We start from the raw sequence: 25,098 nt of genomic DNA on the forward strand, positions 1-25,098 counted from the left end.
TCTGCACTCAAGTTAATTCACTGAACCGACCAAAACTATACTAGAATGACATCCTCATGAGTAATGAAGTCCATTATTAGGAGTTTCTTAAAGATTGTCTCGGACGGGAACCACGAATAACTCATATGACACTTACGTGTATAGTATTTCACAGAGGTTTTGAGTACGAGTCTTCTTCATCCACAGAAGAAAAAAAAGCTTACACCATTTATAGATAAACTTAAGTTTCACAGTACAAACAGGTTCCAGAATCTATATATAAATACAACCCACATATTATCATCTAAATATATAAAGACTTATGTACAGAACCCATCACAAAAGTTGACTTTGGGGAACCATCCAGATCTTGACAGAGGCAAAGGACACTAAAAACCATCATAGTGGCCCCCAATGGTTATCTGAGCTCTGTTCAGAGGAACTCCTCTAACTGCTGACATTGCTTCATTAAAATTTGTTGCATGGTGAACCACTTGCTTGATCCTCTGCAACCACAAAAGCACCCTACTTTCACCACAAAGAATCCTTAAATTCTGGTATTTAAGCAGCTACTCTAATGCATACCGTTTCAAATTGTGTGAGAATAGTTGAAATGAAGAAAACCCATGTCATGAAAATTGTTTTCTCAAGTCTTTTTGTTAAGTTGATAAGATCACAATAGCTCCATTATAGTGCAGTTCCATCCAAAAATCACCTTACAATTCCCTAATAAGCATGCTAATCAAATTTTCCGTTGAAGAAATGACCAATATCGATGTATAGATTGAGGGTAAGAAAGTACTCAACTTTGGTTTCTATGGGAAAATAGATCAAACAGGTAGTGTGCATAAATTTTCAAGAACTGAAGAATTTTTCAACCTTGTTATCATCAGTGTAAATCTGGAAGTTGATCTTCTGGTTCTGCTGCTGCTGTTTGTCTCTCTGATGGCTCCCCAGAATAATGACACAAAAGGTAGCAGCAGCAACACCAAATGAACAGATGGCTCCAATCCCATTTAAGCTCCACTTCCATATGTTCAATCCAGCACTACTGTTCTCCTCCCAAGTGACCTCTCTTATATCTTCATCATTTTCAACTTCCTTTTTTGGAGAAGTAACGATCTCCATGGTTTCACTTCTGTCCTCAAACTTGAATGCACCAGCATCAATTTGAGGCAGGACCCCCCTAGGACTGGCCTTGGGGGAGTAAGTTTTCATGTCGGCAAATTTATTTTCCTTCAATTTCTTGAAGAAAACTTGAGCAACCTCATCCAAGTCAGAATCTTTGACCTTCTCAGTGGTTGCAGAGGATACAATATTAGTATCAGTAGGTACCTTAACGACTTCTTTGATCAATTCAGCTTCTGGGTCCTTACCAATTTTGGGTTCCAATCGAATTTCAATTGGAAAAAGTTGTTGGTTAGGCAGCAGCAACCTTGGACTTCCTGTTCTTGGTGGTGGTGGTGGTGGTTGTGGTGATGAAGTATAATTGAAGTGATTCTTCTTGAATACACTTCTTGGGCTAGAAATACTGAAAATTTTTCTCTCACCCTCTTCTTCTTCTTCTTCATGATTGTAATCAATGGATCCATCTCTAGGAAGAATTTCCCAATCAAGATCCATTTTTTTTTCAAGTGGGTAGTGATGAATTGGATCAAAGAGAGAAATGATGAAATGAAATGGAATGAAATATAAAGGGTGTGTGATTTGAGAAGTGATGAATTATTGGAATAAGAAAAAGGTGTGCTTTTTTCATGGAATCTTATGTGTAATTTTCTCAATACTTGCGTTGCAAAGCATCCACCGCCACCTCCATCACCTCCTCAACCATGGTGTCCTTTTGCGCCCTTTGTCAGGAAATTGAGGGAGAACTTGATGCCTATCCTTCTAAAACTGACAAATGAAAGAATGGTCCAATTGGGGGTCCCTCTTTTATCAGAATCCCTTGTTTGATAGGTTTCCTTTCATTTTTCTTTTCCAATTTTTAACGCTTTGATTACTATATTGTTTAACTTCTGATGAATATGACTCCATAATAGTATTATGTTCAAAATAAGAGCACTGTATATATGCCTTTTCAAAAAGTTACCTCATTTGACCTCTTTATGAACATTTCTTTTGCGTATAGATTTCTTGAGAAGGCTCATGAGAGAGAGAGTGTAGGAGTGGCAAAAATTTCGTTATGGGTCGGACAACCTCATGTGTTAACGAAACATTTACGTGTTTAGATCCTAATTTGGATTAGATTTCGGACGTACTTAATTGACCAAACCCAAATTGATTTAAATCTGCACAAGTAAATCGGATAATAATATAATCCGAGTGAGGGTCCGGACAAGTAAATCGGGCAAGATTTATGTGTTTGGATCAGATTTTAAATCGGACAAAGGATTTGTGTTTGAATCAAGATTTCGGACATATAACTTATGTTCATACTTGATTTAATCCAAATTAGACAATTTCGATCATTCGGACTGAACAAAATTTTGCCAACCATAAGAGAGAGATAGTTTGGGTTGCTTGTGTTCATGGGCTGGTTGTATGTATCTTCTTTGATATTTTTTTTTATATATAAATCACACACAAGTTATATGACTATTCCACTCTCATAGTAGACTTCGACAATTGACATGGACGTATAAGGAATTGCCAAGTGGCAATAAAGTTCTAGAGCTACATGTACAATGGAGAAAATTACATGACAGACCATAGTTTTGCTTACATCATTTGTAGCTTTCCGTGACAGACAAGTAGATAACCTCTTGCTTGTAGTTTAAAATGTGTGAATTGTGGAAGTGTTTGGCTTGCAAGAAACTGCTTGGGTTTGTCTTTGTGCGTTGTTTCCAATTGTTAACTAAAACACGTTTCAAATGGAGAAGTTGATTGGGATGGAAGAGATAATATAAACTAAGCTAGCTTGGTTAACAGCATGTCAACATCAAGTTTGGACCAAAACCTAACTAAACTTGTTTTAAGTTACATGCTAATGTCAATTGTAAGAAGATTTGAACAAGAAAAACACAACAAATCCAGTTGATACACACAGAATTAAGGTCATCTGGTTGATAGATCAAGCTACCTTCCTTTTATATAAAGCCCCTGTCCAGCCATCTTTTGTGGTAATAGCCCACTGTTGTCTTTTCATGTATAAGTTTGACAGTGTGTTCAGTTGCAACACTCCTTACAGCACCACAATTTTTTGTGACACGCCAAACAGCTTTTGCGTTCCAACTCACCTCACAGCACCACAGCTTTTTACCTCACAACACCTCACAGCACTCCCAAACGCTTACAATATATGTTGAATTGTCCTACGTAATCAAATTAGGTCAATTATTTTATTTTAGATTAATGTACAATGTAAACCTTAAGTGATTTTATATTAATATTATTAGTCGTCTAATATAACCATAATTTAGATACGCCAAACGCACCTCAAAGCACCACACCACAGTTTTAAAAGTGATGCGCCAAACAACTTTTTGCGTTCCAACTTACCTCACAGCACCATAGTTTTATAACTCACAACACCACACCACACCTCACAACATTCCCAAACAAGCCATGTCAAATCAACAGTTTGATTGTCTAAAAATTGAAATATGTCTAAAAGTGAATAATGTTAATAGTGGAACAAATTTCAATTTTAGATCATAAAATTGAAACATTTGAACATTCGATGATTAAGTTAGACATGATGAACTCTTTTAGTGACGAAAAATTGTATTACCTCCTTCGAATCTAAGACCATGAGATCCTGGGTCAGGATGGGATAGCCCATGAAGTCAAACTCACCCAAGAAGGCAATTTACAAATTTGGCCTTCTTCTGAAAAGTTTCTGCTGCAAAAACCCCTGGAAAACAAGCAACCATACCAAAAGTGGGAGAGAGCAGGACCATTGACAAAAGCTTCTGTTGGAAGCAGAATCATTAGAAAAACAACGCGCACCAAAAAGCTACAAGAAAAACAAGGGAAAAAAACCCACCATCCCCAATGTTTTTAAAGACTGACCATGCCATCAAAACAATATATAACCTACACAATTTGTTCCATACCTTCAAGTTATTGAATGAATACTACCCACAAGATCCAGAAACCAAGAAGTGAAATAAAGCAAACCGACATTAATGGAAATTCTTGCTGAGGGCCACATAACAGAATCAAAACAAGAAGGAAAAGAAAAGCTATATGGGAACTTTGGACATGACACATGTATATGACTGCTACCTAATTTCTTGTCATCAAAAGTTCAAAATGGTATCATAATGTCCTACTTTCAAAGTTGTATGGTGAGCTAAGGTGGTCCAGGAGCTCAATAACATTACCTTTTTAGCCGGCAACAGAGAATAATCAATGGAAAGCAAAAAATAAGGGAAACATATTCAAGGTCCCAGGACAAAGAAGAAAGTAAAAGAAGTTTTCAAAGGAAGGGACATATAATATATCACCTAAAAAGATAAATTAGGCCATGTTTACACAGTCCTTACCTTACCAGCATATTCTTTTTTGGGGCAGAGGAGAGAGAGAAATTAACATGTTTACATTGCACTTATGTGTATAGGATAGATGATCCTCAAAATGACAACTATTTAATTATTTATACACAAAACAGAAAGCGGTCCTCAAATTTACATGCTCCCTTGCTTCCTCTCAAAAAAAAGAACCCAACTCTAACAGATGATAACAGCTTCACCTATGATCACTAAAAGTTACCATTAGGTGGTTGAAATACCAGATAAATAGAGAGACTACCTGTCCAGGTTCATTAGAGCAGTTTGTGATTTATTTCATCAGATAAGTAAGCTCCTTAATTCCGTCAACCTGACTCCCTGAAGAAAGAGTTACACTCTAGGATGATGATCTACCCGATGAAGATTCACCCAAAGAAACAGATGCAAAGGATGATGCCCAGACCCGTGCATTCTTTGCTCCTTGATGGAAGTTTCTAGTCTTGAATAATCTGAGCTTGGTCCAAATCCTTCTCACATCAATCATGTGAAGAGCACGGCCAAACAGTTGACGGGTCTCACCAAATATTCCCAAATTCAAATGCGGAGCATATGAGATGCAGAAAGCTTTGAGATGCGATACCACTTTTGGGAGAATATACAGAAGCAAACTCAAGAAGATGAACAATGTAGCCAGTACTAGGTAGGGCTCCCTTTTTATCATATCCCCCAAGGAGGAGCTAATCCATGGCTGCATGATGAATTGTCCATCATCCCTGAAACTAGCTGGCTCATCTTCAGTAAAATATTGAACTGGTTTCAGTCCTGAATCAAAAAACACAGAACATTAACAATATCAGCAACAGCCAAAACCAGAAAATCTAATAGGCTATGTTAAAATAGTCAGATTGACCAATGCCATACAGCAAAAATTGCTTAAAACAGGGCCATCCATCATAAATTTGATTCATCAAGAAGTCATTTACATAATGGTAAGTGAGTCAAAAAAAACTGATTATACAGCACAACCGGTTACCTGTGGTTCTTTCATAAAACTTCACAAGTGAGAGCAGATTTTTTGAACCATGGTATCGAATCTTTGATGTCTGGTTCACCAGCAATATTGCAGGCAGGCTATGGATTCCATATCTTGAAAATATGCTGTGACAAGTAGTAGCATAGATGTGTGAGAGTATGAAAATCTGTCCAAAGACTATTAGTGTTCGTTTGAACTTCAAAAAAGTAACATTAAACATACAGCAATCATCACAAACCATATTGCTGGTCAGGGGAAGCATTCAGTTCGGAGAAACAAAGAATCTGCTTTATAGAAGTCTAGACAAGAAGAATTGACTTAAATAGAAGCATGCCCCAGAACTTTAGTCATTACATTGTTTTACTTGTTTCTGCTAATGAGTTTTCAACACAAAACCCAGGTTTTGTATCACCTTGCAACCATCAAGGATATAGACACAAAGATATGGCTGTTCCCAGGGCATGCCTGTGTATCTAAGTACAACATACAGCTTAGCCATTTTTCCAAGTGCAGCTTCTGCAGAACTTTCTTCATGAAAACTCAACTAGTTATAAGTTCGCGAAAATGAAAACACAGATGCCACCCACAATGGATGGAGGAACCAGCTTCATAAAAGCAAAGACTTGAACAACATCACTTTTCACACCCCTCCAAAGTGAGGGAAAAATGTATAATAACATAAGAGGGGAACAGATAAGTCTCTCCAAAGGATGCTTTAAAGTACAATTGTTCATGACGTTCCATGGACCAAAAATTATCTAAAGCATAATAAAGTCATGTCAAGCAAAACAATAGTTACTTTGTATGATTATAATTATAGCTCTCTCTGTCAATACAAAAATTAACTCAAGGACAAGTCCTAGTTGAGGTCCATCAAAATTTCCATGATCCATATAGTGAAGAGAACAGGGCCAATGATTTACAAGTATAGTACTTGAAGCATATCAAATCAATAGCAACACACCTTGGCAAGGCTGAAGATTCTTCAACTGCTAAATGCTCAACCTGAGGAAACATAGAACTGAGCTTTTCAAATTTTATGCGCATTTGGCGAGAAAACGGACACCAGGAGGCATAGAAGAGCACAGCAGCATAAGCATTCCTCTGTTTGGAAGTCAAAGCTCTGTCAAGGAAGTTGCCATCCACCTACAAGTGGAAAATAGGATATATAACTAAGTGCCAACAAAGTGCTAAAATTTATGCCAAGGGATGATCTTTTACTTAAATCATACGAAACTGTAATTAAAATTAGCTATTCTTACAAGAGTGCCAGTCATATCCTCAAGTATCCCACAGATCAATGTTTCAATGAAGTATTCTACAGTTAGATTATCATTTTTATTTCATTCTTTACCATGCATTTTATCACAAGAGTCCCATGCCAAAAACCTGTAAATACAGCCTAAACTATGCCGTGCAGAACATTGCGACATTCACATGAAAAGTAACTTCCCCACAATCTCTTCACATGTTACCTAAGTGATCCATGATATAAATCTGAGCCAGTTTGATAACTTGTTGAGTGTCAAGAGGCAAACCCTACCTAGCATCCTAAATACAAAATTGAAGAACCAGTAGTAGCCTAAGACTCAATTTCAAAGCTTCTAGAAAAGTAATAAAATCAAAGTTCTGATACAACAGGAATATTACATCCCCTTTCTTTTTCACCCAGGTTCGTTGCCATAAATTTCATCAAACAGCCTCAAATCAGCAAATCAACGACAAATCAAACGTAACAGAAACAAGGAATGAGCCACCGATCATACCAACAAATACACATGATACCAACAAAAATAAAAAAGAAGCAAAAACACGAGAACAATCTAAACATCAATTGAACTCAAAAAATTGCATACCTCGAGCGGTGGATTTGGAGAGATCGAACTAGGGCACTGAGATTGTAGATCGTAGATAAATAAACCAGGTTTACAAAGGCACGTCGACGGTGACTCTGACTCTGACTCTGACTCGGACGCGAAAGTTAGCGATAATAAGGCGGTGATGCAGAAAAAGATAAAATATCTTGTACAGAAGGAAGCCATTATAGAGGTGAAGAGGACACGGCGAGAGACTTCGCAAAGACGGCTAGGGTCAGATCGGCACGGGAGGAAAAATTCCGAAGATGAAGGAGAATAAGAAGGAATTACCAGAGTAGGTTGTAGGTTGTAGGTTGTAGGTTGCCGTTGTAGGTTGGATGATTCCGACCTTTTTCGATCTTTTTTATTTTTATTTAATTTTAGTTGCAACAACAAAAATTCCCCCAAAATTTAAAAAACCAATTAAAAAAATCTGATTTTTGTTTATAATTTGGTTTTTCTTTTATTTTTATAAACGTTTATAATTTGTTTTGGAAACAAAAAACTATGGTCCCCAAACTTAGGTCATGCGCATATAAGTTTATCATATGACGATATAAGAACATCTTATATGGACGCAAAAAATTCTTGTGCACATATAGTTGGACACAAGAACATTGTTGTTAATAATAATCAAACTCAAAACATCTCGAGTCCATACATATCGACTTAGAGAGATTTATAAACTTAATGATCACAAAAATTATTGCTCTTTATATAGAACATGTCGAGTCCATATGATTTGACTAGGTTTTTCTTGTTGATTTATTTATGTTTTTTCAAGTATGAAATATGTAATTGGCTGTGAATTCTTACATTGTTAAAAACTTATCCAACAATATTATCCGAAAAATATTATGGATAATGCATCAGTTTATTTACATTCAACTCTATTATTTAAAATAGTAGAAAATAAAATGTATTGGAAAAAGTTATTCTTTTTTTTATCCTCAATTTTATTTACCGAAAACCTGCGTGTCCTTTCCAGTCTTTCTTCTCCAGAATTAGGGCTTTGGGTTTTAGTGTCTGAATTTGAAAACCTCAAATGGAGATCACGGAGAAGAAAGAATCGGAGATCACTAACGAAGATTACAGCACCGACAATACGCAGGTGGTTGTTGATTCTACGTTGACTGATAGTAATGACAAAGAGGCCGAAGAACGCCAAGCACGCGAACTCAAAGCTGGCTTGCATCCTCTCAAGGTTCATCTCTCTCTGCCTCGATTACAATTTGCTAACGGAGTTTTTTTTTTCGTTTCTTTATTGATGGGAAATCTAGGCGAATCATTTTTCGGCAGTAAGGATGAGTAGTATCGCATTCATGCATTGATGATTAATTGAGCATTCTCAGAAGTTTGGGGGTTTCTCTAGGTGATTGGGCTGGGGCGGAGAAGTGTTCTTACGTTGTGAAAGAGGGGCGTTTAGGCGATGTTGAACATCATGGCCTTAGCAGTTTCTACGTTTAATATCTTTTGAATGGTTTTGTTATACGGTTATGTTTTTTCACTTTGGTATTCCTGTTGTCAGCACAAGTTTGTATTTTGGTACACTCGTCGAACACCTGGGGTTCGAACACAGACATCTTATGAGGACAATATAAAGAAAATTGTGGATTTCAGTACGGTAAGTTCTGTTTTTTTTTAAAGATAAAGTTCCAAATGTACGACTGTTCATAATTTACCCTTGGTGTAACTTATCTTCCTTGTTTTCTTTTGCTGATAATTGTTTGATCATTATGTGCATGTAGGTTGAAGGTTTTTGGTTCTGCTATTGCCACTTGGCCCGACCCTCTACCTTGCCAAGTCCGACGGATTTGCACCTTTTCAAGGATGGAATCCGTCCTCTATGGGAGGTAAGATAGAAAAAACAAAGCTGCACATATTTTGTGCTGACTGCTGACTGCTGACTGCTGACTGACTGACATATTTAGGTTCTATAATTCTTTCATTTGTAACTCTTCATTGTTTGCTACTTTTTGATATTATATGATAGGCGATGTGATGTATCTGTGCATAATTTTCTTGAACTTTGTTACATTTCAGGACTCCGCGAACTGCAATGGTGGCAAATGGATAATTCACTTCAAAAAGGTTGTTTCAGGCCGCTTCTGGGAGGATCTGGTGAGAAAATATTTCTTCATGGATACTGTTGAGTAGCTGTACTTTTGTAACATACTGGTTGATATCATGTCTAGCATTAATTTGGGATTTTGACTGATGAACATCTAAGCGACTTATAAACTTTGTTTTGTCTATGACAAACTTTTAATTTGCTCTTATCCATGTCTCAGAGCATGTGTTGATTTTGAGCTAATTTAGAATTTGTCATATTTCGTGATAAATTCATTTGCCACAATATACAGTGGAGCTTCTACCTTTTTTTTCTCTCTTTAATAAAAAGCATGGAAGATTATCATGAAGTATCTCAACACACTCAAATGCTTAATAAGCGCTTTATTCTTATGGATTATTGTTTTCCTTATGTTTAGGTATGAATTATGGGAGCTTTTTTGACACTTTGGCACTGGATCTAAATCTTTGATTAAGTTTAGTCTTGGATAATAGCACTTGCTTTAGGTATTTAACATTTCTTATATGAGGTCTGCTGAGTCACTGGAGAAGTGGAGCAAGTTTTAGGCAGTTACCTCCTTGGAACTAGGACTGCACTACTCACCTCCTTGAATTGTGGGAGCTTTTTTGGCACTTGATCTAAATGTTTGATTACGTTTAGTCTTGGATAATAAAACCTGCTTTAGGTATTTAACATTTCTTATATGAAGCCTGCTGAGTCACTGGAGAAGTGGAGCAAGTTTTAGGCAGTTACCTCCTTGGAACAAGGTTGTTTCTTTCACAATCTTGTTTGGGTATATTAATTTTTTGCAGAGGGCAAATCTCTTGAACTCGGTCCAGAAGCCACCACCTCTACTTTAAATATCTCTATTCCTTGTTTGCACAAGTCAGAATCTGGGTTTTGTTTGTGCCAACATGCCTTGGTGGAGATGGACTTTTAACCATTTTTGGGATTAATCATGCTCGTTTTTATGACTTTTTGAACTTTTAGAATTTTTGGGATTAGATCGAGATGAATATTTATTTCTCATACAGATCACGTTTTCTCAATGAATTATTTGTCAGCATTGAGGTATTTGTCCTTGTTTTACTTGGTTCATGAATTGTAGTATGAGATGTAATCACGTAACATCATTGCTTGCAGGTTCTTGCCTTAGTAGGTGGCCAACTTGATTACAGCGATAACATATGTGGTGCCGTTTTGAGCATTCGTTTCAATGAGGATATATTAAGTGTGTGGAATCGGAATGCATCTGATCAACAGGTAAAGTTGTTCGGCTTGCAAGTTCTACCTGTTTCTCTTCTCTTTGTTGCTATAATCACAAATCATCCTTTGTTCTCATAGGCTGTAATGGGTCTGAGAGATTCAATCAAACGGCACTTGAAGCTTCCACACAGCTATGTCATGGAATACAAACCCCATGATGCTTCTTTACGTGACAACTCATCATATAGAAACACATGGTTGAGAGGCTAAAAGTCGCAGCATCACACAACCTGCAAATTCATAGCTGCGTGGATAATTATTTGGACGGCCATGCTTCATACGGAGTTTATTTGCGTATTGTAATATCTGAAAATCTGATTATGAAGTAGTGACCCTTATTATAGCCTTTTTTGCCAGGATTCTGCAAGTTGCTGAACTTATTAGGCCATCTCTATCAAAACTGAACTTATGTTTTTTAATTTTATGAAGACATAGTTGTCTTGTATTTGGATTTAAAATCCTATGTTGAATATGGCTTGTTTGTAGATATTGTTAAAGACATGTGAGATGCAATGGCCAATTATGTAGGATGTTTCTCTCTTAGATTCTCATTTGTCAATAGTAGATAACTGCTTATACAGTTTCAGACTCAATAATCTTTTTTACACATATGAAGCCAGTTCAAAGTTTTACAAAAACTTTAGTTGATTTGGAGGTCAGCAACCGGCCGGATCGGTTAAATTTATGTCGAAAACTAAAAAAAAAATTAAATTTATGTAAAAAAAATTTTAAAAAAAATCATAACCGACCGTTTTCGCCACTACCCAACCATGATTTTTTTTTTCCAAGGCACCAATCATTTAGTTGGAACAAAGACCCAATTATTTAAATGTAATTTATACTTCTCCATTATGTTTTAGTTGGTTACAATTATTGGCTTACATAAGATATGGACAGTCCACCAAATTAGATAAAATTTTCTATTGTCCATGAGGTGGCATAGGACATGCAATGCAACCACTAGATCTATCTTATGGGGACAAAGTTAGATCCAATATTATTGAGCTCAATTTGATTGAAGCAGTTGATATTTCATAGTTGTCATATCAACTAATTTAAGTTTCAAGTACCAAATTTTACAGCAATGCAATGTGGTGTCTCTGTCAACAATCCTCAGTGGAGGTGATTAAGGCATATACTCGTTTCGTTTTGATTGTATCCAAGTTCGAATCCTCCATCCCGTTTACTTACCAAAAAAAAGTATATATATCTTTCAATCAAATGAACGAGACCAATTAAGATTGCCCTTTAAACATTCCGTATGGATCTAAACTCGATTCGTGAGGCCTCGTACATTAAAGTTTCTCACCTGACGATATGTAAGTTCGACTAAAACTCAATATGTGGCCGAAAGTACTATTTCATCAATTCACAATATTATTTTTTTGGCTCGACCACACATCAATATCTAAGTTAGGTTTGGAAATAGAGTTATTTGATATTTTCCATTCCGGTACATGAACTTGGTTGTTAGATTCATTCTCTCATTGCCCAACCATACATTGCTTTGGGTGTTTGATTAATTGATCACTACAGATTTAGATCATTAAATTAATTTATTACAAAAGTGCTATGAATCCTAACAACTGGGATTCCAATTATTCCAATTCTTATCCCAATTGTTTATGTGTATGCACAAGATTTAATATGTTTGTGATAAGCTCCACATACACATTAAATCCTTAGCATACACCTTAATAACTGGGATAATTGAGATTTCAATTTTTGGGATCCGTAGCACTTTTGTACTACGAACTATTCCAAATAGGGTTGGCAAAACTCTGTTCGGGTTGGATGATCGAATTTGTCCGACCCGAATTAAAGCAAGTTTAGATGTAAATTATATGTCCGAAATATAGATTCAAACACAAAATTTTTATTCGATTTAAAATCGAGTCCGGGTTAAAACATAGAAATTTTGTCCGGATCCTAATCCGTATTTGATAAATTAAGTAAAATTTGGACATATAAATATTTTGTAAATATTTTGTAAAGTTTGGACATATAAATATTTTTTGTCATCCCTAAATCACCAAAGCCTAGAAGGGTCGGGCCAGACGCACCGACGAAAACCAGCTGGATGAAGCCGAAATAAGAGTTGGCGGCTAGTGGCGGGCCTCACCTGGCATGACCCACAATACAACAATAATAAACTTTTAACTACTCCCTCCCTCTCTGTCTCAAATCCACACTTTCCTCTTCGCTGCTCCACGGCCAACATCTCTTGAGTTATTTGCAAGTGTGAGAGAGATAGAGAGAAAGATGAGGGAGATAATTAGCATACACATTGGGCAGGCGGGTATTCAGGTCGGGAATGCTTGCTGGGAGCTTTATTGTCTTGAACATGGAATTCATCCTGATGGGATGATGCCTAGGTAATTATGTTCATCTGTCATCTTTGTGCTAATTTTTGTGTCTAAAATGTAAATCATCCATTTGAGAATTGGGGTTTTTTTGGGTGGTCGGATTTGTTTCGCTCTGATGATTTTGGTGTTTCTTGAAGGATTAAGTGGGTTTTGCTCTATTTTGTGAGACTGTCAACAAGAGTGAGAGTAACCTGTGTTGCAGGGCCTGATTTGTGTGGAATCAAAGTGATTTAATTTTGGTTTGTCTCACTATTGTGAATGAGAATAGAACAGCGTATTTTGATGAAGTATTAATGCTTTGCTTGCAAAAATAAAAGCTTGTGTCATTTATGGCAAGCAACTGAATTACGTTTGGTATTTGGGGTAATCACTTTCACTATTTAGGACTGAACAAGGAGTTGTTGGGTTAGAATTTATTTCAAATGTAGCCAAGATCTTTAAGTCCCATGCCAAAAATTTCTATCATTTTTGGTCGGTTTGTGCATATTGTGCCAAGAAGAAAAATTTGCTTCTCGGGCATCAGTTGGACAGCTACATATTTATCCCCAAAACAATGCCCAATCATTGACCCTTGTTGTCTGATAGTGAAGGGAATGCTTGTAAGTTTCAGCAAAGTGATCTTTGATATTGTGTATGCCAATTTAGTCTATACTTGTGGGAGTGGCCTACAAATAGGTTGATTGAGATGTGTATTGTATATTTGTATGTATCATTTGTTCATATAAAGATAATGGTTGTGTGATTTCATATAGCTGCTTCTGTTAAACTTTATGTTGTTTCTCCTATATTTTCTTGCAGTGATACCTCAGTGGGTGTTGCTGGAGATGCTTTTAATACATTCTTTAGCGAGACAGGATCTGGCAAGCATGTGCCTAGAGCTGTGTTTGTTGATCTTGAACCCACTGTCATTGATGAAGTTCGAACTGGGACTTACAGACAACTTTTCCATCCTGAACAACTTATTTCCGGCAAGGAAGATGCTGCCAACAACTTTGCAAGAGGGCACTATACTAGTAATTGCATTTTCCCTGCACCAATGGAAATGACAATCTTCTTACAATCATCTATTTGTATTAACTTACTGTTTTGGTCTTGTGTGTTGCAGTTGGGCGAGAAATTGTTGATTTATGCCTTGACCGAGTGAGGAAATTAGCAGACAATTGCACTGGGCTGCAAGGCTTTTTGGTATTCAATGCCGTAGGAGGTGGCACCGGTTCTGGTTTGGGCTCACTACTCTTGGAACGACTGTCTGTGGACTATGGGAAGAAATCCAAGCTTGGTTTTTCAATATATCCTTCTCCTCAGGTATGTATGTACCTAAAGTCCTAGACTAAAAGTACTAAAGAAGTGGAAAGGAAGAGACGCCGACACTCCTGCTAATAATAGTAGAGCATTTAATTTGAGTTGAAGATAAAAGGGTAAAAGGGGAGGTAAAGGGGGTGACTGAAGTTGGAGTAAAAGCCAAACCTGATAGGAACTTTGGGGACAATGCTGTTTTAAGAAAGAAAATTTTGATTGGTTCTCTTATTAATGCATCTTTTTGGTATTTACTTGTACCAAAGGTCGTGTTTTCTTGGATAAAAATTACTGGTATGATATTTTCTTAGTCACATTTGCTTGATCATGCAGGTTTCTACTGCCGTTGTGGAACCATACAATAGTGTGCTCTCGACTCATTCCCTCCTTGAGCACACAGATGTTGCAGTGCTTCTTGACAATGAAGCTATTTATGATATCTGCAGGAAATCCTTGGACATTGAAAGGCCAACTTACACCAATTTAAACCGCCTAATATCCCAAACTATCTCTTCTTTGACCACCTCATTGAGGTTTGATGGTGCTATTAATGTTGACATTACAGAGTTCCAAACTAATCTTGTACCATATCCTCGTATCCACTTCATGCTTTCATCCTATGCACCAGTAATCTCAGCTGCAAAGGCCTACCATGAGCAATTATCAGTCCCTGAGATTACAAGCTCTGTGTTTGAACCCTCAAGTATGATGGCCAAATGTGATCCGAGGCATGGAAAGTACATGGCTTGCTGTTTAATGTATCGGGGAGATGTTGTCCCCAAGGATGTTAATGCTGCAGTTGCTACTATCAAGACAAAGCGAACGATTCAATTTGTTGACTGGTGAGTTGACACTCTTTGCATTTTATTTTATAGAAGAAATTAATTTCAGAAACATGTACCCTAGGATATATGGAATGGAAATTCCCATCCCCCTACCCTGCCTCCATTTGAATTTCCCAGCACCACCTCACTCCCTTCCACCATCACCCAAATGGTTGCAATTGCTGTTTCAAGCAGGGGTACAATTGTTTATTCGTTGCACATTAGATGGTATATGGTTCTTTTTTAAAATAAAATTACTAATCCAACATTAGTTATATTTTTGTTGTAATTTTATCGTTTTCATGAGTTGTGTCCTGGCATTGAAATTATTGGGCGATTTTGTGCCTGTAACTTTTGAATCACTCCCATATGTAAGAATCAGAATCACATTGTTAAAGAGGACATACTTTACTTTGGTGATAGGATGCTACCTAAAGTTACAATTAGGGTGTCATTCAAAAAGGAGCAAGGATGGATTTGTTGCTTTAAAAATAATGTTTTGATTCGCTGCTGTGTGTACATACTTCTGCAGGTGCCCAACTGGTTTCAAGTGTGGTATCAACTACGAGCCACCAACAGTTGTGCCCGGTGGTGATCTCGCCAAGGTGCAGCGAGCAGTCTGCATGATTAGCAACAATACAGCGGTGGCGGAAGTTTTCTCTCGAATCGACCACAAATTTGATCTGATGTATTCAAAGCGGGCATTTGTCCACTGGTATGTAGGTGAAGGTATGGAAGAAGGTGAGTTCTCCGAAGCTCGTGAGGATCTCGCTGCTCTTGAGAAAGACTACGAGGAAGTTGGGGCAGAAGGCGTCGATGACGATGAAGATGAAGGGGAAGATTACTAAAAATCTACGTTGAGGCATCGACAGCTGTTTAATGTTTCTCATCTGTTATTCATATCTGTAGCTATTTGTTGTTTTTGTCACAACCTTTGTCCAATGTAATGTGGTCTTTAAATTGTTCTGTCTTTTACATTGTGGATTTGTAATAACAGTTGTTTTGGAAGTACACTGCTTATTTTTGTCTTTGTGAAGTTTAGTATGCTTGTTTTGTCAAGTTATGCCTAGCAAAAGTGAGATCCCGGTTGACAGTAGCGGATCCAGAATTCCAGTCATTGGGCTTGGTACATTTTGCCCATATAACGTGTTTTACATGGTTTCACTGACTTGGTACATTTTGCTCAAGACATAACATTGGTGTGGCGCCGGCTGGAGAAGCTCGGACGGTCAAGTTAGTCAACGGTTAGATAATTTATAGTGAGAGAAGTGAATGATTTTTAAGGAGAAAAATAGATACCAAGTAGTTGAGAGCCTTCAATGAAGCTGGGGTTTCTTGTATTTATAGTGCTCTTGGTCACGTTACCCGTACATGTCCACCGAACAGATAGGTCTTGGATTTTGAATTGGCCCAAGGGTCTTGGAGAGAGCTTCCTAACCACGGGCTTTGAACCTGTGGAATGCATGGGGCTTTCTACAGGCCTGCTGAAATTGGGTTCTTGTAGGCCTCTTTATATGGGCCTAGACTTTGCTATTTTTTTTCCCAAGTCCGGCCCGAAAGCCTGAATGTTCAATCCTAACTTGGGACCTAAATTTCCGGGCTGGGCCAAGCCGGCATGATGCCACGGCCTAATTTTTGGTAATGTGAAACCCACCCATCTGTTCACCAGACAATTGGTTAGTAAATCTTGAACCGCATGAAAGACCTTGCAACCTCCATTGACCAATTGAGACCTAAATTGAGGCCCAATGCAAGAGAGAACGCAGGACGACATTCACACACACTAAACTGAGCGAGAGCTTATATCGCAAATTGCGATAATGAAAACACTAATGGGACTTAAACTTAGCATGTCCCACTTGTGCTAAGAACCTAAGAGTTAGTGCGGTTAAATTCTCATTTCACCTGGTCCAACCCATTTTAGATTGTTTATTGATTTGTAAATAGCTCTTTTGCTAGTCTGCATCCTAAGTTTGCCAAAGCTTGAAGGAGACTTATTGGCAAACAAATACAATTACACTAATGATGCTACACTTCAGTTTCGGTAGGAGAAACTTTATAAGATGGCAGGAACCTGATCAATCTCTTGCTAAGTTTCATTCACATACTAGTAGTCTGTCTCTTTGAGACCAACTTCACCATTTAAAATGCTGGGACTATAAAATTGTTCTTTGAATATCAGAACTCTCCGTTAGTTACAACAATGTTGATTTCTCCATAAAAATGATACAAAAGTGTATGTATTGAACTCATAAAACATCAACTTATATAAATCAAGAAGCTCAAAATTTGCAGATATAAGTAGAAACACTTGGTCCAGATGATGCTAAAATAATGTGAAGTAATATCTGAAACTGAGTCACTGTCTTTCTTGGTCAGAGCTTCAAAGCTGTTTTAGCCATGGCCACGGCACCCTCGAAACTTTGGTTTCCACCAATAAACCCACTGCTGTGGACAAAAACACAGCCAGGAATTCCTGATTGTTTCGATAATTCGTCATCCCTTAGACCCCGCCATTGAGAAGGAAGAGCCTTTCGACTTTCAAATCCATCAAGAGATACTGCTACAGCCTGTACTCGCCAACTTTTGCTTCTATCATCCTGCATATGATATCGAGTTCATCAATATAGAACCCCCCTTGAGTTCATAATGCGTGTTTCATAATCCTTAACATCCGGGGGAAAAAAAAGAACTCAAATCTATTAAATGTCACCCCATCAAAGAAATTACAGAACATAACTACATTGGTTAGCTCCAAATCGCCAGACAATTTTGCAGAGAAAAGAGGTGTTTCAGGGAGGTGTTTTGACAAGATATTTCCTTGAGCCAAGAAGAGCTATAACACAACCATTTGCAGACGTCAACTGCCTCTGATGATCAGAGTATAGTACATTATGAACTTTTTTTATGAAAGGAAATAGTTCATGATTTACTTAATAGTCAACAAGATAATTACTTTCTTTTCTTTTTTTGAATGTGATTCACATTTGTGGACACAGTCACATACTTCTGCAATTGATATGCTGAAAAGCAAATGACATGAAAACAATATGCCGCACTACTTGGCCGGTTTTTTACAATCTTGGGTTGCAGCTATATGTTGGTGAAAAGGAAAAGAACTATTTACCTGAAAAAGAACATATTTAATTGGAGGGTCAATCTTCTGCTCCACCTCAAGCTCAAACAAGTGAAGCTTCCACTGTAAAGTCGAAAAACCAATTCAGGATCTTCCAAGTGAATAATAATAGTTATAAAAGCTTACACAATACTTCAACCTTATTTTTACAACTAAAATTTCACTATAAAACAATGGTACCTAATAAACTTAGAAACTTAGCTGTAAGATGATTAATACACCCAAAAGAAAAAGGAAATGGAAAACAACATCAAGAGACAGCACTAGATGTACGTCTGAAGTGCCTTCAATACTTTGCTGATATATTAGACAAACCAAATAACGTACAATGACAAGAAGCTAAGCATTGGCTACTTACAGGACAAAACCTAGTCAAAAAAATTATTTCACCACTGGGATCAATATCAAATCTCCCTGCAAGACATTCCATTACAATTGACCTTGCAGGTAACCATGATTTTGCATGATATCTGACATTCTGAAAAAGAAAGAGAAAGGGAAGGTTACATAATTTCGTAAAAACTTCAATTTAAGTTGCCACTGCCATCTCAGAATTTAAATAAGTTTAAAAAAAGGGAAAACAAGAGGTTTTTTCTAGCATTTAAACGTAGAAAATAATCTCACCTCTAAAAACTCAGTTCCAGTCAGAGCCATTGCTCGTGTAAAAGCTTCATTCTCCTTCTCAGTTGATTGATCGGGGTCTATCCAATCCAAATTTAATCTTCCTACCCTGGCAGACAAATGTGTATTATTTACATACCTTGGAGGCTGGTCAGTATCATACTGATTAATTCCATTGTCAACAGCATCAATTGCCTAACACAAGATAAGTATAACATAAACACAATGAATCAAATGAAACTGCGACTAACTGACTAAAATATGGGAAATAAATGCTAAAGAAATCAGGGTGCTTCCACGCATCCATGAGTCTCCGTAGAAAACTTGAAACTAAGGAAGTGACCAAATAGCTCTACTAATAACATTAACAACTGCGTATGTTGTTAATGTTCAGAAACCAATGCACCAACAAACAGATATAACAGTATCAAGATACATGCATAAGTTAAGAAACGAATGGGGATCTTCTCAATATGGCGCATTCAATGCTAACAAGGCAAGAAGGGATGAAGAGCAAATGCAACCAAAACCAATGAGCAGCAACAAGTGCAACAGCATCCATCATACAGAAGCTTATTAACTTCTTGAAACATTTTGAAAGAACCAGGCAACATGCTTACAACTCCCTTGCACAAAGCTCTTGTTATGGGCGAGGTCGGGACAAACATGATATACACATACCTTAGCCCCACATAATATGTAGAGAGATTGTTCACGGGAATTTGACCAGTGACCTCTAGGCTGCAGTGGTATAGTAGTTCAAATTCCTGAAACAATCTCTCCACATAATAGGCCACATGTTCGCCAGTAGCAGAGAGACAATAAAACTCGTAAAAAAGTTTAAAGCATGAAATGACTTGAGAAATAATGCATACCTCCATGAAGCTCTTGTAAACAGCCAGAAATAAACGATGCACATCAGGATGCTCTTCGTCGGCTCCAAGCTCCTTTGCTATTATCTGCTTCCCAAAGTGCTAAAGATTGGAAAAGAACATAAATCAAACTTCAAATTCGCAAAAATAATTTAAAAAAACCAAAAAGAAAAGAGTGTGGGAAGGAAAAAGGTAGAGGGAGAGAGCCAAAATTTTGTTTGCAAAGAGGCATGCCTTATAAACAAGACCGGCACTACTGAGCTTGGTGGAAAATCCATGTCCAAACACCTCCTCGAACCCTTTTTGATGATGGTCATAGCGGTCATGACTTGGGTCATACACACCTCCAACATCAAGAACAGCATCAAGACCCTCTAGCACCTGTAACCTCAAATAAATTTCAGACCAGCTTCACAACTCTTTTGAGGAAAAAGAAGAAGAAGAAGCTCGGATTGTCTCAGCTGAACCATAACAAATAACTCAAACACAAAACCCAATTACCCCCGATTCAGCGACCAGTAAGAAAAATTCATAAATGTGGAAAATACTACTACTTTCTTTCAACTTCACTGAATCAATCCTTCAACAACCAATCCCAAGAGCCAACTCACTTTCTCATAGCAGAGAATCAGAGTTTGCAACACTCACATTACTTCAGTTCAGTGAGCACTATTGCCCCTCGCCATCCTATTCAAAAAAAAAATAGGAAGAAAAATCACCTGTGGATCGCGGGTGCGGACTATCTCAGCGTCAGAGAACTTGTCTGTAAGGCGAATCATGAAGCAACCAAGGGCCTCATCGCAGTGGAAGCTGCCATTGTGGGTTCCCACGCGCTTCGATGGTGACCCAGTCGAATAAGTAGGAGACGAAACCCTCAAGGGTGAGTTTCCGGCGGCCGCCATGAGAGGAAGATGATGAAGGGTTTTGGTGAAGAATGAAGTAAAACGCTTCGGGTTTAAGGCTCTGGTCACAGAAATTGAGGACAACATAAACCCCTTCGTAGTAAAATTTGCGAAGAGCGAAGGCGAGAGAGGAGAATTAAAAGCTTCAACTGTAATAATGGGCCTTCTTTCGTTTCTTGGGCGGGGCTGGATCAGTAATGGGCTTCTTTCTTTTCTTGGGCTGGGCCTCTCCGGCCCAGTAATTAAAATATATTTTTCGATGGCATAATATATTTCAAAATTAATGTGCGTCCTGGCATTTTCAACCAATTAGAGCATGCCACAATACAAACAATAATTCAATAAAACAGTGATAGATTTTTTTTAAACAGTAATATTTTTTTTTTTGGGAGCATAAGTACAAATACAACAAGCCTATGAAAGTACAGGTGTCAACAGGCCCCACGCAGGAGACACAAATCAAGCCCACGCAGGGGCAGACTAAACCCACACACATCCTTATAAATATTCGGAGGAGGTGATACTAAAACCCATGACCTGAAGTCAGGGACATATAATGTCATTGTCACTCAACCAATGACTCATTTGCGAACAGTAATAGATTTTGATGTCATGTTTCTTTCTAGCAATACATTATTATTCATGAAGTATCAATCAAGGTATAGTAAGACCCACTTATTCCGACATTGTTAATTCATTAATTTATCAGGTTGTCACATCTATGATTACAACGGGGAGGATTCGGGTAGGTTACCCTCTTACCCTCATTTTCACCCTCGTAACTTACATTTTTACCCTACCATCACCTTAAGGGCATTGGCTATATTCTTATCCTCCTCCGCACCCTACACGAATATGCAATTTTAGTACCCTCACCCTCGCAAGTAGAGTTTGCGTGTACCCTTAGATTAGGGTACAATTTTCATCCCTAGAGACATCCCATTCCTATTAAAATTAATCAAAATAAAAACATATATGTAACGTCGGGTTTCTATACACACATGCCCGTGAGTTTTGTGATTTACGAGCTACAAATCTCAACCGTTGGATCACTCTAGGATTATCGTGCAAGGGTGAGTCTCATGGTGGATGGATTCTTGATTGGGTTCAATGTTACAAAATAAAAAATTCTGTAATATTAAAAAAAATAATATACCCAAAATGTGGATTCAAACTTCCAACAATGAACCCACAAACAATTTTCCTTGGACCCGGAAACAATTCCATAAAGTACAACTACAAGGTGGTGTCTCATCTCATATATAAGGTCATAAAATTATCCACATTTGTCGACTTTCTTTCTTCCAAAATCCCTCTCCCTTTCACCATCATCTCCCCCTTTGATCATTTCCTTCTATAGAATCATCACAAAGAGAAACAAACAAACAAAATGAGGAATCCAAGTTCATCAGGAGCTCCGGCAGGAAGGCCCACGCCATGTTGTAGCAAAGTGGGGATAAAGAGAGGACCATGGACACCTGAAGAAGATGAACTCTTGGCCAAGTACGTCAAGAGAGAAGGCGAAGGCCGGTGGCGCACACTGCCCAAGAAAGCAGGCTTGGTTCGCTGCGGGAAGAGCTGTCGCCTCCGCTGGATGAATTATCTTCGACCCTCTGTTAAGCATGGACGCATCAATCCTGATGAGGAAGATCTCATCCTTCGCCTCCATAGATTGCTCGGCAACAGGTACAATATATATTAGGGTTTGTTCTAATTCTACTTCTTCAGAGTTTCATATAGGCTGTATATTCAATTGGTACGTATAGATATATATTTTTCCCTTTTCACTATCTAGGGTTTTTGTTTATATAGATAGAAAAACCTGTTTGAAGAGCTTTTGGAAATAATAAGTTGTCATATTATCCATATCACTCCCTCAAAACAACTTCAATTCAAACTATGCAAGTCGCGGTTGATTCTTCGTAGTACTTGGATCGTCTCACTCTCTAAACTCATGAAACATACATAAATATGTGCTTTAGAGCTAGGTCTTAATACATCATCTCTGTGTGTGTTTGTATTCATTTATGTATTTAATTTCTTGTGATGTCTTAGGTGGTCTTTGATAGCTGGCAGGATACCGGGGCGCACCGACAATGAAATCAAGAACTATTGGAATACCCATCTTAGTAAGAAGCTCATTAGCCAAGGATTAGATCCTAGAACCCACAAGCCATTAAACCCTAATTATAACAATCCCAGTACCTCTCAAATCCAAAACCCTAATCCTAGCTTATCTGAATTTGGGGAAACAAGTGGCAGCACTATTAAGCAAGCCAAACCTACCACAAGCAGTGAGTATATCCCAGCCACTAACCATGATGATGATGAGAATAAGGTTGTCAATGGTGCTACTAATGAGGTTAATTGGCATAGTTTTGATGGATTTGTGATGGGATCTCAAGGCCATATACAAGGGTACAACAATAAAGAAGAAGAAGAAGACTATTTGATGGGGAATTACTGCTTCAATTATGAGGATACTAGATTTTCTTCATTATTTATGGACTCCATGATGGATGAAAATGGGTTTGGAAATATGGTTGCACCCACATCCTTTGATCCTACTCTCCATTCATCTTCACAAGCCTTCAATGTTCATGATAATGGCACAATTTGGGGAGATCAAGTGTTGTCCACAATAGGAGCCTTAGTTGATCATGAAGGAAGTAATAATATTCTTAAGGATCATTATCATCCTTGATCATGCATGGAGAAGCACAAAGAGGAGAAGAAGAAGAAGGGTTTGATTTTATTCTTGTGTTTTTTTTGGAAGTTTTAATATCCAAAAAAATAAGTAAAGGGTTGGTATGTTTTTAAAATTATTTCTGTGTGTGTAGATATTATTCATGATGAAACCATATAGATATGTAGTATTGAGTGATAAATGATTTCTGTCAATTATTGTATTGTGTAATATATCCTTTAATTAATTTGTTACTTAAACTGTATTTCTATAATTCATGCATTTATAATTACGGAAGCACTACATGTCCATAATTTTGATGTCCATAATCTAGGTGGTATGAGGAGAAGTGTGGAGACCATTTTGTATAGGGTCAATATTCACTATCATATATATATATATATATATATATATATCATATTTGTTTTGAAATTGAGGGGATTTTGAAAATTAAATTTCAACATCTAGTGGTTGGCATCTCATTTTCTTGACCCCTTGTAAGGTCAAGATTTTAAATCCCTCTCCCAAAGACACTTGAAAAGAAAAAATAAAAAATTTATTAAAATTTGGAAACAAAATTGAAAAGATAAAGATGAGATGAAAGGAATTAAAACTTAAAAACACACACATTAATTACATATCAAATCCGCAATCAACATCTTTTGGGTTTGTATTGAGTAAACTAACAGTAATACCTTGCAAACCACGATTATAAGACAAGTAATTCTATTTCGGGTTCAAATATGAATTGAATCCACAACCTCCAGAGAAAGAACTTCCCTACTAAGTGTCACATCTACTGAAAAGTAGAAAGAAGATGAGAAATACTTAGAAAAAGATAGGAAATTTGTTGAAATGGGAAATTAAAAATCAAGGAAAAGATAGGAAATTTAATTCCCAACTTGAGTTAGAGAGAATAAAAATATGATAGAAACTTGGAGTTCGATTACATATGTGACTAACCTGAAAAAAAATGAAGTGGGACTTTGAAGTGCGTGTATATATATATGCACTAGTTTTGGTTCTTCACCATTGAAATTTAGAGAAGAAAGGTTTGGTCAACCATATATATATATATACACATACATACATGTGTATATATATATATATATATATGAAGTTCTTGTGTAAGTCTATCACGACATTATTGGAGGAGTTAGAGTGTAAGTCACATGCAAAAATAAGCCAAGAGAAACTAACCAAACTTTCAAATAGAGAAAATCATGGTTTAGTAGATGAACCTAGCTTGCTAGCCAGCTACCCTTCCTTTACTTTTTAGTTCCAAACATATAATTTGCAATCTCGAATTGGACATCAATTATTTTGGTCGAATTATATCAACCAACAAAATTTATAACACTCTGAGAACAAGATAAAAGTTATTAGATAAAACGTAACCATCTTATGAAACACCTTGAGAAAAATGAAAAAAAAAAAAAAAAAAACGGTGATGTTAAGACGAAAATATACCACATCGATTGGGTCTTAGTATATATTGGTAAAGCCTCTCCCTTACACTCATCTAGGCTTTTCCATGAGGAACAAACTTGTGAGGGTAATTTGATGTATCCACGAGAATCGAAAACTCAAACCGGACAATAGAGTTGGAGTGTTGATTTCTGATAGGGAAAATAAGAAGATAATGTGTGTTTTTTAAAATTTGTTGATGAATTAGGACTCACTCTCCATAAAAAGGGGGAAAAAAATAGAATTCATTTGGTTTATTTTTTGTGTTTTCA

General features: G+C 37.2%; 6 protein-coding genes across 7 annotated transcripts; 3 read left to right on the plus strand and 3 right to left on the minus strand.

The window, feature by feature from the left end:
- Positions 1-179: 179 nt before the first annotated feature.
- LOC119992989 lies at positions 180-1,965 on the minus strand. 2 transcript variants are annotated; one of them, XM_038839850.1, is made up of 2 exons: positions 859-1,957; positions 180-485 (listed from the first exon to the last, which is right to left on the minus strand). In XM_038839850.1, the coding sequence occupies exons 1-2, from the start codon at positions 1,600-1,602 to the stop codon at positions 369-371; spliced, it is 861 nt and encodes a 286-aa protein (XP_038695778.1). In that variant the 5' UTR covers positions 1,603-1,957; the 3' UTR covers positions 180-368. The 2 variants fall into 2 exon arrangements, with proteins under 2 accessions (XP_038695778.1, XP_038695779.1); XM_038839851.1 differs by having other exon boundaries at positions 352-485; positions 786-1,965.
- Positions 1,966-4,450: 2,485 nt separating this feature from the next.
- On the minus strand, positions 4,451-7,651 carry LOC119992508 (5'-adenylylsulfate reductase-like 5). Its single transcript, XM_038839237.1, has 4 exons — positions 7,320-7,651; positions 6,428-6,609; positions 5,464-5,588; positions 4,451-5,252 (listed from the first exon to the last, which is right to left on the minus strand). The coding sequence occupies exons 1-4, from the start codon at positions 7,503-7,505 to the stop codon at positions 4,828-4,830; spliced, it is 918 nt and encodes a 305-aa protein (XP_038695165.1). The 5' UTR covers positions 7,506-7,651; the 3' UTR covers positions 4,451-4,827.
- A 642-nt stretch (positions 7,652-8,293) lies between these two features.
- On the plus strand, positions 8,294-11,199 carry LOC119993078 (eukaryotic translation initiation factor NCBP-like). Its single transcript, XM_038839994.1, has 6 exons — positions 8,294-8,523; positions 8,848-8,943; positions 9,068-9,172; positions 9,363-9,440; positions 10,534-10,653; positions 10,735-11,199. Exons 1-6 carry the CDS (start codon positions 8,365-8,367, stop codon positions 10,864-10,866), a joined length of 690 nt encoding a protein of 229 aa, XP_038695922.1. The 5' UTR covers positions 8,294-8,364; the 3' UTR covers positions 10,867-11,199.
- A 1,634-nt stretch (positions 11,200-12,833) lies between these two features.
- On the plus strand, positions 12,834-16,178 carry LOC119993077 (tubulin alpha-5 chain-like). The gene is made up of 5 exons (XM_038839993.1): positions 12,834-13,031; positions 13,821-14,035; positions 14,128-14,327; positions 14,652-15,160; positions 15,675-16,178. The coding sequence occupies exons 1-5, from the start codon at positions 12,919-12,921 to the stop codon at positions 15,988-15,990; spliced, it is 1,353 nt and encodes a 450-aa protein (XP_038695921.1). The 5' UTR covers positions 12,834-12,918; the 3' UTR covers positions 15,991-16,178.
- A 1,121-nt stretch (positions 16,179-17,299) lies between these two features.
- On the minus strand, positions 17,300-20,788 carry LOC119992839 (MYG1 protein-like). The gene is made up of 7 exons (XM_038839627.1): positions 20,491-20,788; positions 20,006-20,152; positions 19,775-19,873; positions 18,903-19,094; positions 18,637-18,756; positions 18,270-18,341; positions 17,300-17,742 (listed from the first exon to the last, which is right to left on the minus strand). The coding sequence occupies exons 1-7, from the start codon at positions 20,758-20,760 to the stop codon at positions 17,518-17,520; spliced, it is 1,125 nt and encodes a 374-aa protein (XP_038695555.1). The 5' UTR covers positions 20,761-20,788; the 3' UTR covers positions 17,300-17,517.
- Positions 20,789-21,953: 1,165 nt separating this feature from the next.
- Positions 21,954-23,651, plus strand: LOC119993629 (transcription repressor MYB5-like). Its single transcript, XM_038840831.1, has 2 exons — positions 21,954-22,359; positions 22,729-23,651. Exons 1-2 carry the CDS (start codon positions 22,064-22,066, stop codon positions 23,375-23,377), a joined length of 945 nt encoding a protein of 314 aa, XP_038696759.1. The 5' UTR covers positions 21,954-22,063; the 3' UTR covers positions 23,378-23,651.
- Positions 23,652-25,098: the final 1,447 nt, after the last annotated feature.

The sequence above is a fragment of the Tripterygium wilfordii genome, chromosome 23 (genome assembly GCF_013401445.1).
Source record: "Tripterygium wilfordii isolate XIE 37 chromosome 23, ASM1340144v1, whole genome shotgun sequence".
Lineage (NCBI taxonomy): Eukaryota > Viridiplantae > Streptophyta > Magnoliopsida > Celastrales > Celastraceae > Tripterygium > Tripterygium wilfordii.

Bases quoted from the DNA above. Each gene is read 5' to 3' on its own strand.
- LOC119992989 (XM_038839850.1), bottom strand. From the start codon at position 1,602: ATGGATCTTGATTGGGAAATTCTTCCTAGAGATGGATCCATTGATTAC. The intron at 486-858 runs GTTGAAAAATTC...TTGTGGTTGCAG, and splicing joins TTTACACTGATGATAACAAG to AGGATCAAGCAAGTGGTTCA.
- LOC119992508 (XM_038839237.1), bottom strand. From the start codon at position 7,505: ATGGCTTCCTTCTGTACAAGATATTTTATCTTTTTCTGCATCACCGCC. The intron at 5,589-6,427 runs GTGTGTTGCTAT...TACTTGTCACAG, and splicing joins GAATCTTCAGCCTTGCCAAG to CATATTTTCAAGATATGGAA. The intron at 5,253-5,463 runs GTAACCGGTTGT...TTTTTGATTCAG, and splicing joins GTTTTATGAAAGAACCACAG to GACTGAAACCAGTTCAATAT.
- LOC119993078 (XM_038839994.1), top strand. From the start codon at position 8,365: ATGGAGATCACGGAGAAGAAAGAATCGGAGATCACTAACGAAGATTAC. The intron at 8,524-8,847 runs GTTCATCTCTCT...TCCTGTTGTCAG, and splicing joins CTGGCTTGCATCCTCTCAAG to CACAAGTTTGTATTTTGGTA. The intron at 9,441-10,533 runs GTGAGAAAATAT...CATTGCTTGCAG, and splicing joins GCCGCTTCTGGGAGGATCTG to GTTCTTGCCTTAGTAGGTGG.
- LOC119993077 (XM_038839993.1), top strand. From the start codon at position 12,919: ATGAGGGAGATAATTAGCATACACATTGGGCAGGCGGGTATTCAGGTC. The intron at 14,328-14,651 runs GTATGTATGTAC...TTGATCATGCAG, and splicing joins CAATATATCCTTCTCCTCAG to GTTTCTACTGCCGTTGTGGA. The intron at 15,161-15,674 runs GTGAGTTGACAC...ATACTTCTGCAG, and splicing joins ACGATTCAATTTGTTGACTG to GTGCCCAACTGGTTTCAAGT.
- LOC119992839 (XM_038839627.1), bottom strand. From the start codon at position 20,760: ATGTTGTCCTCAATTTCTGTGACCAGAGCCTTAAACCCGAAGCGTTTT. The intron at 19,874-20,005 runs GCATGCCTCTTT...TCCAATCTTTAG, and splicing joins GTGCCGGTCTTGTTTATAAG to CACTTTGGGAAGCAGATAAT. The intron at 18,757-18,902 runs GTGAGATTATTT...TTTCTTTTTCAG, and splicing joins CTGGAACTGAGTTTTTAGAG to AATGTCAGATATCATGCAAA.
- LOC119993629 (XM_038840831.1), top strand. From the start codon at position 22,064: ATGAGGAATCCAAGTTCATCAGGAGCTCCGGCAGGAAGGCCCACGCCA. The intron at 22,360-22,728 runs GTACAATATATA...GTGATGTCTTAG, and splicing joins CATAGATTGCTCGGCAACAG to GTGGTCTTTGATAGCTGGCA.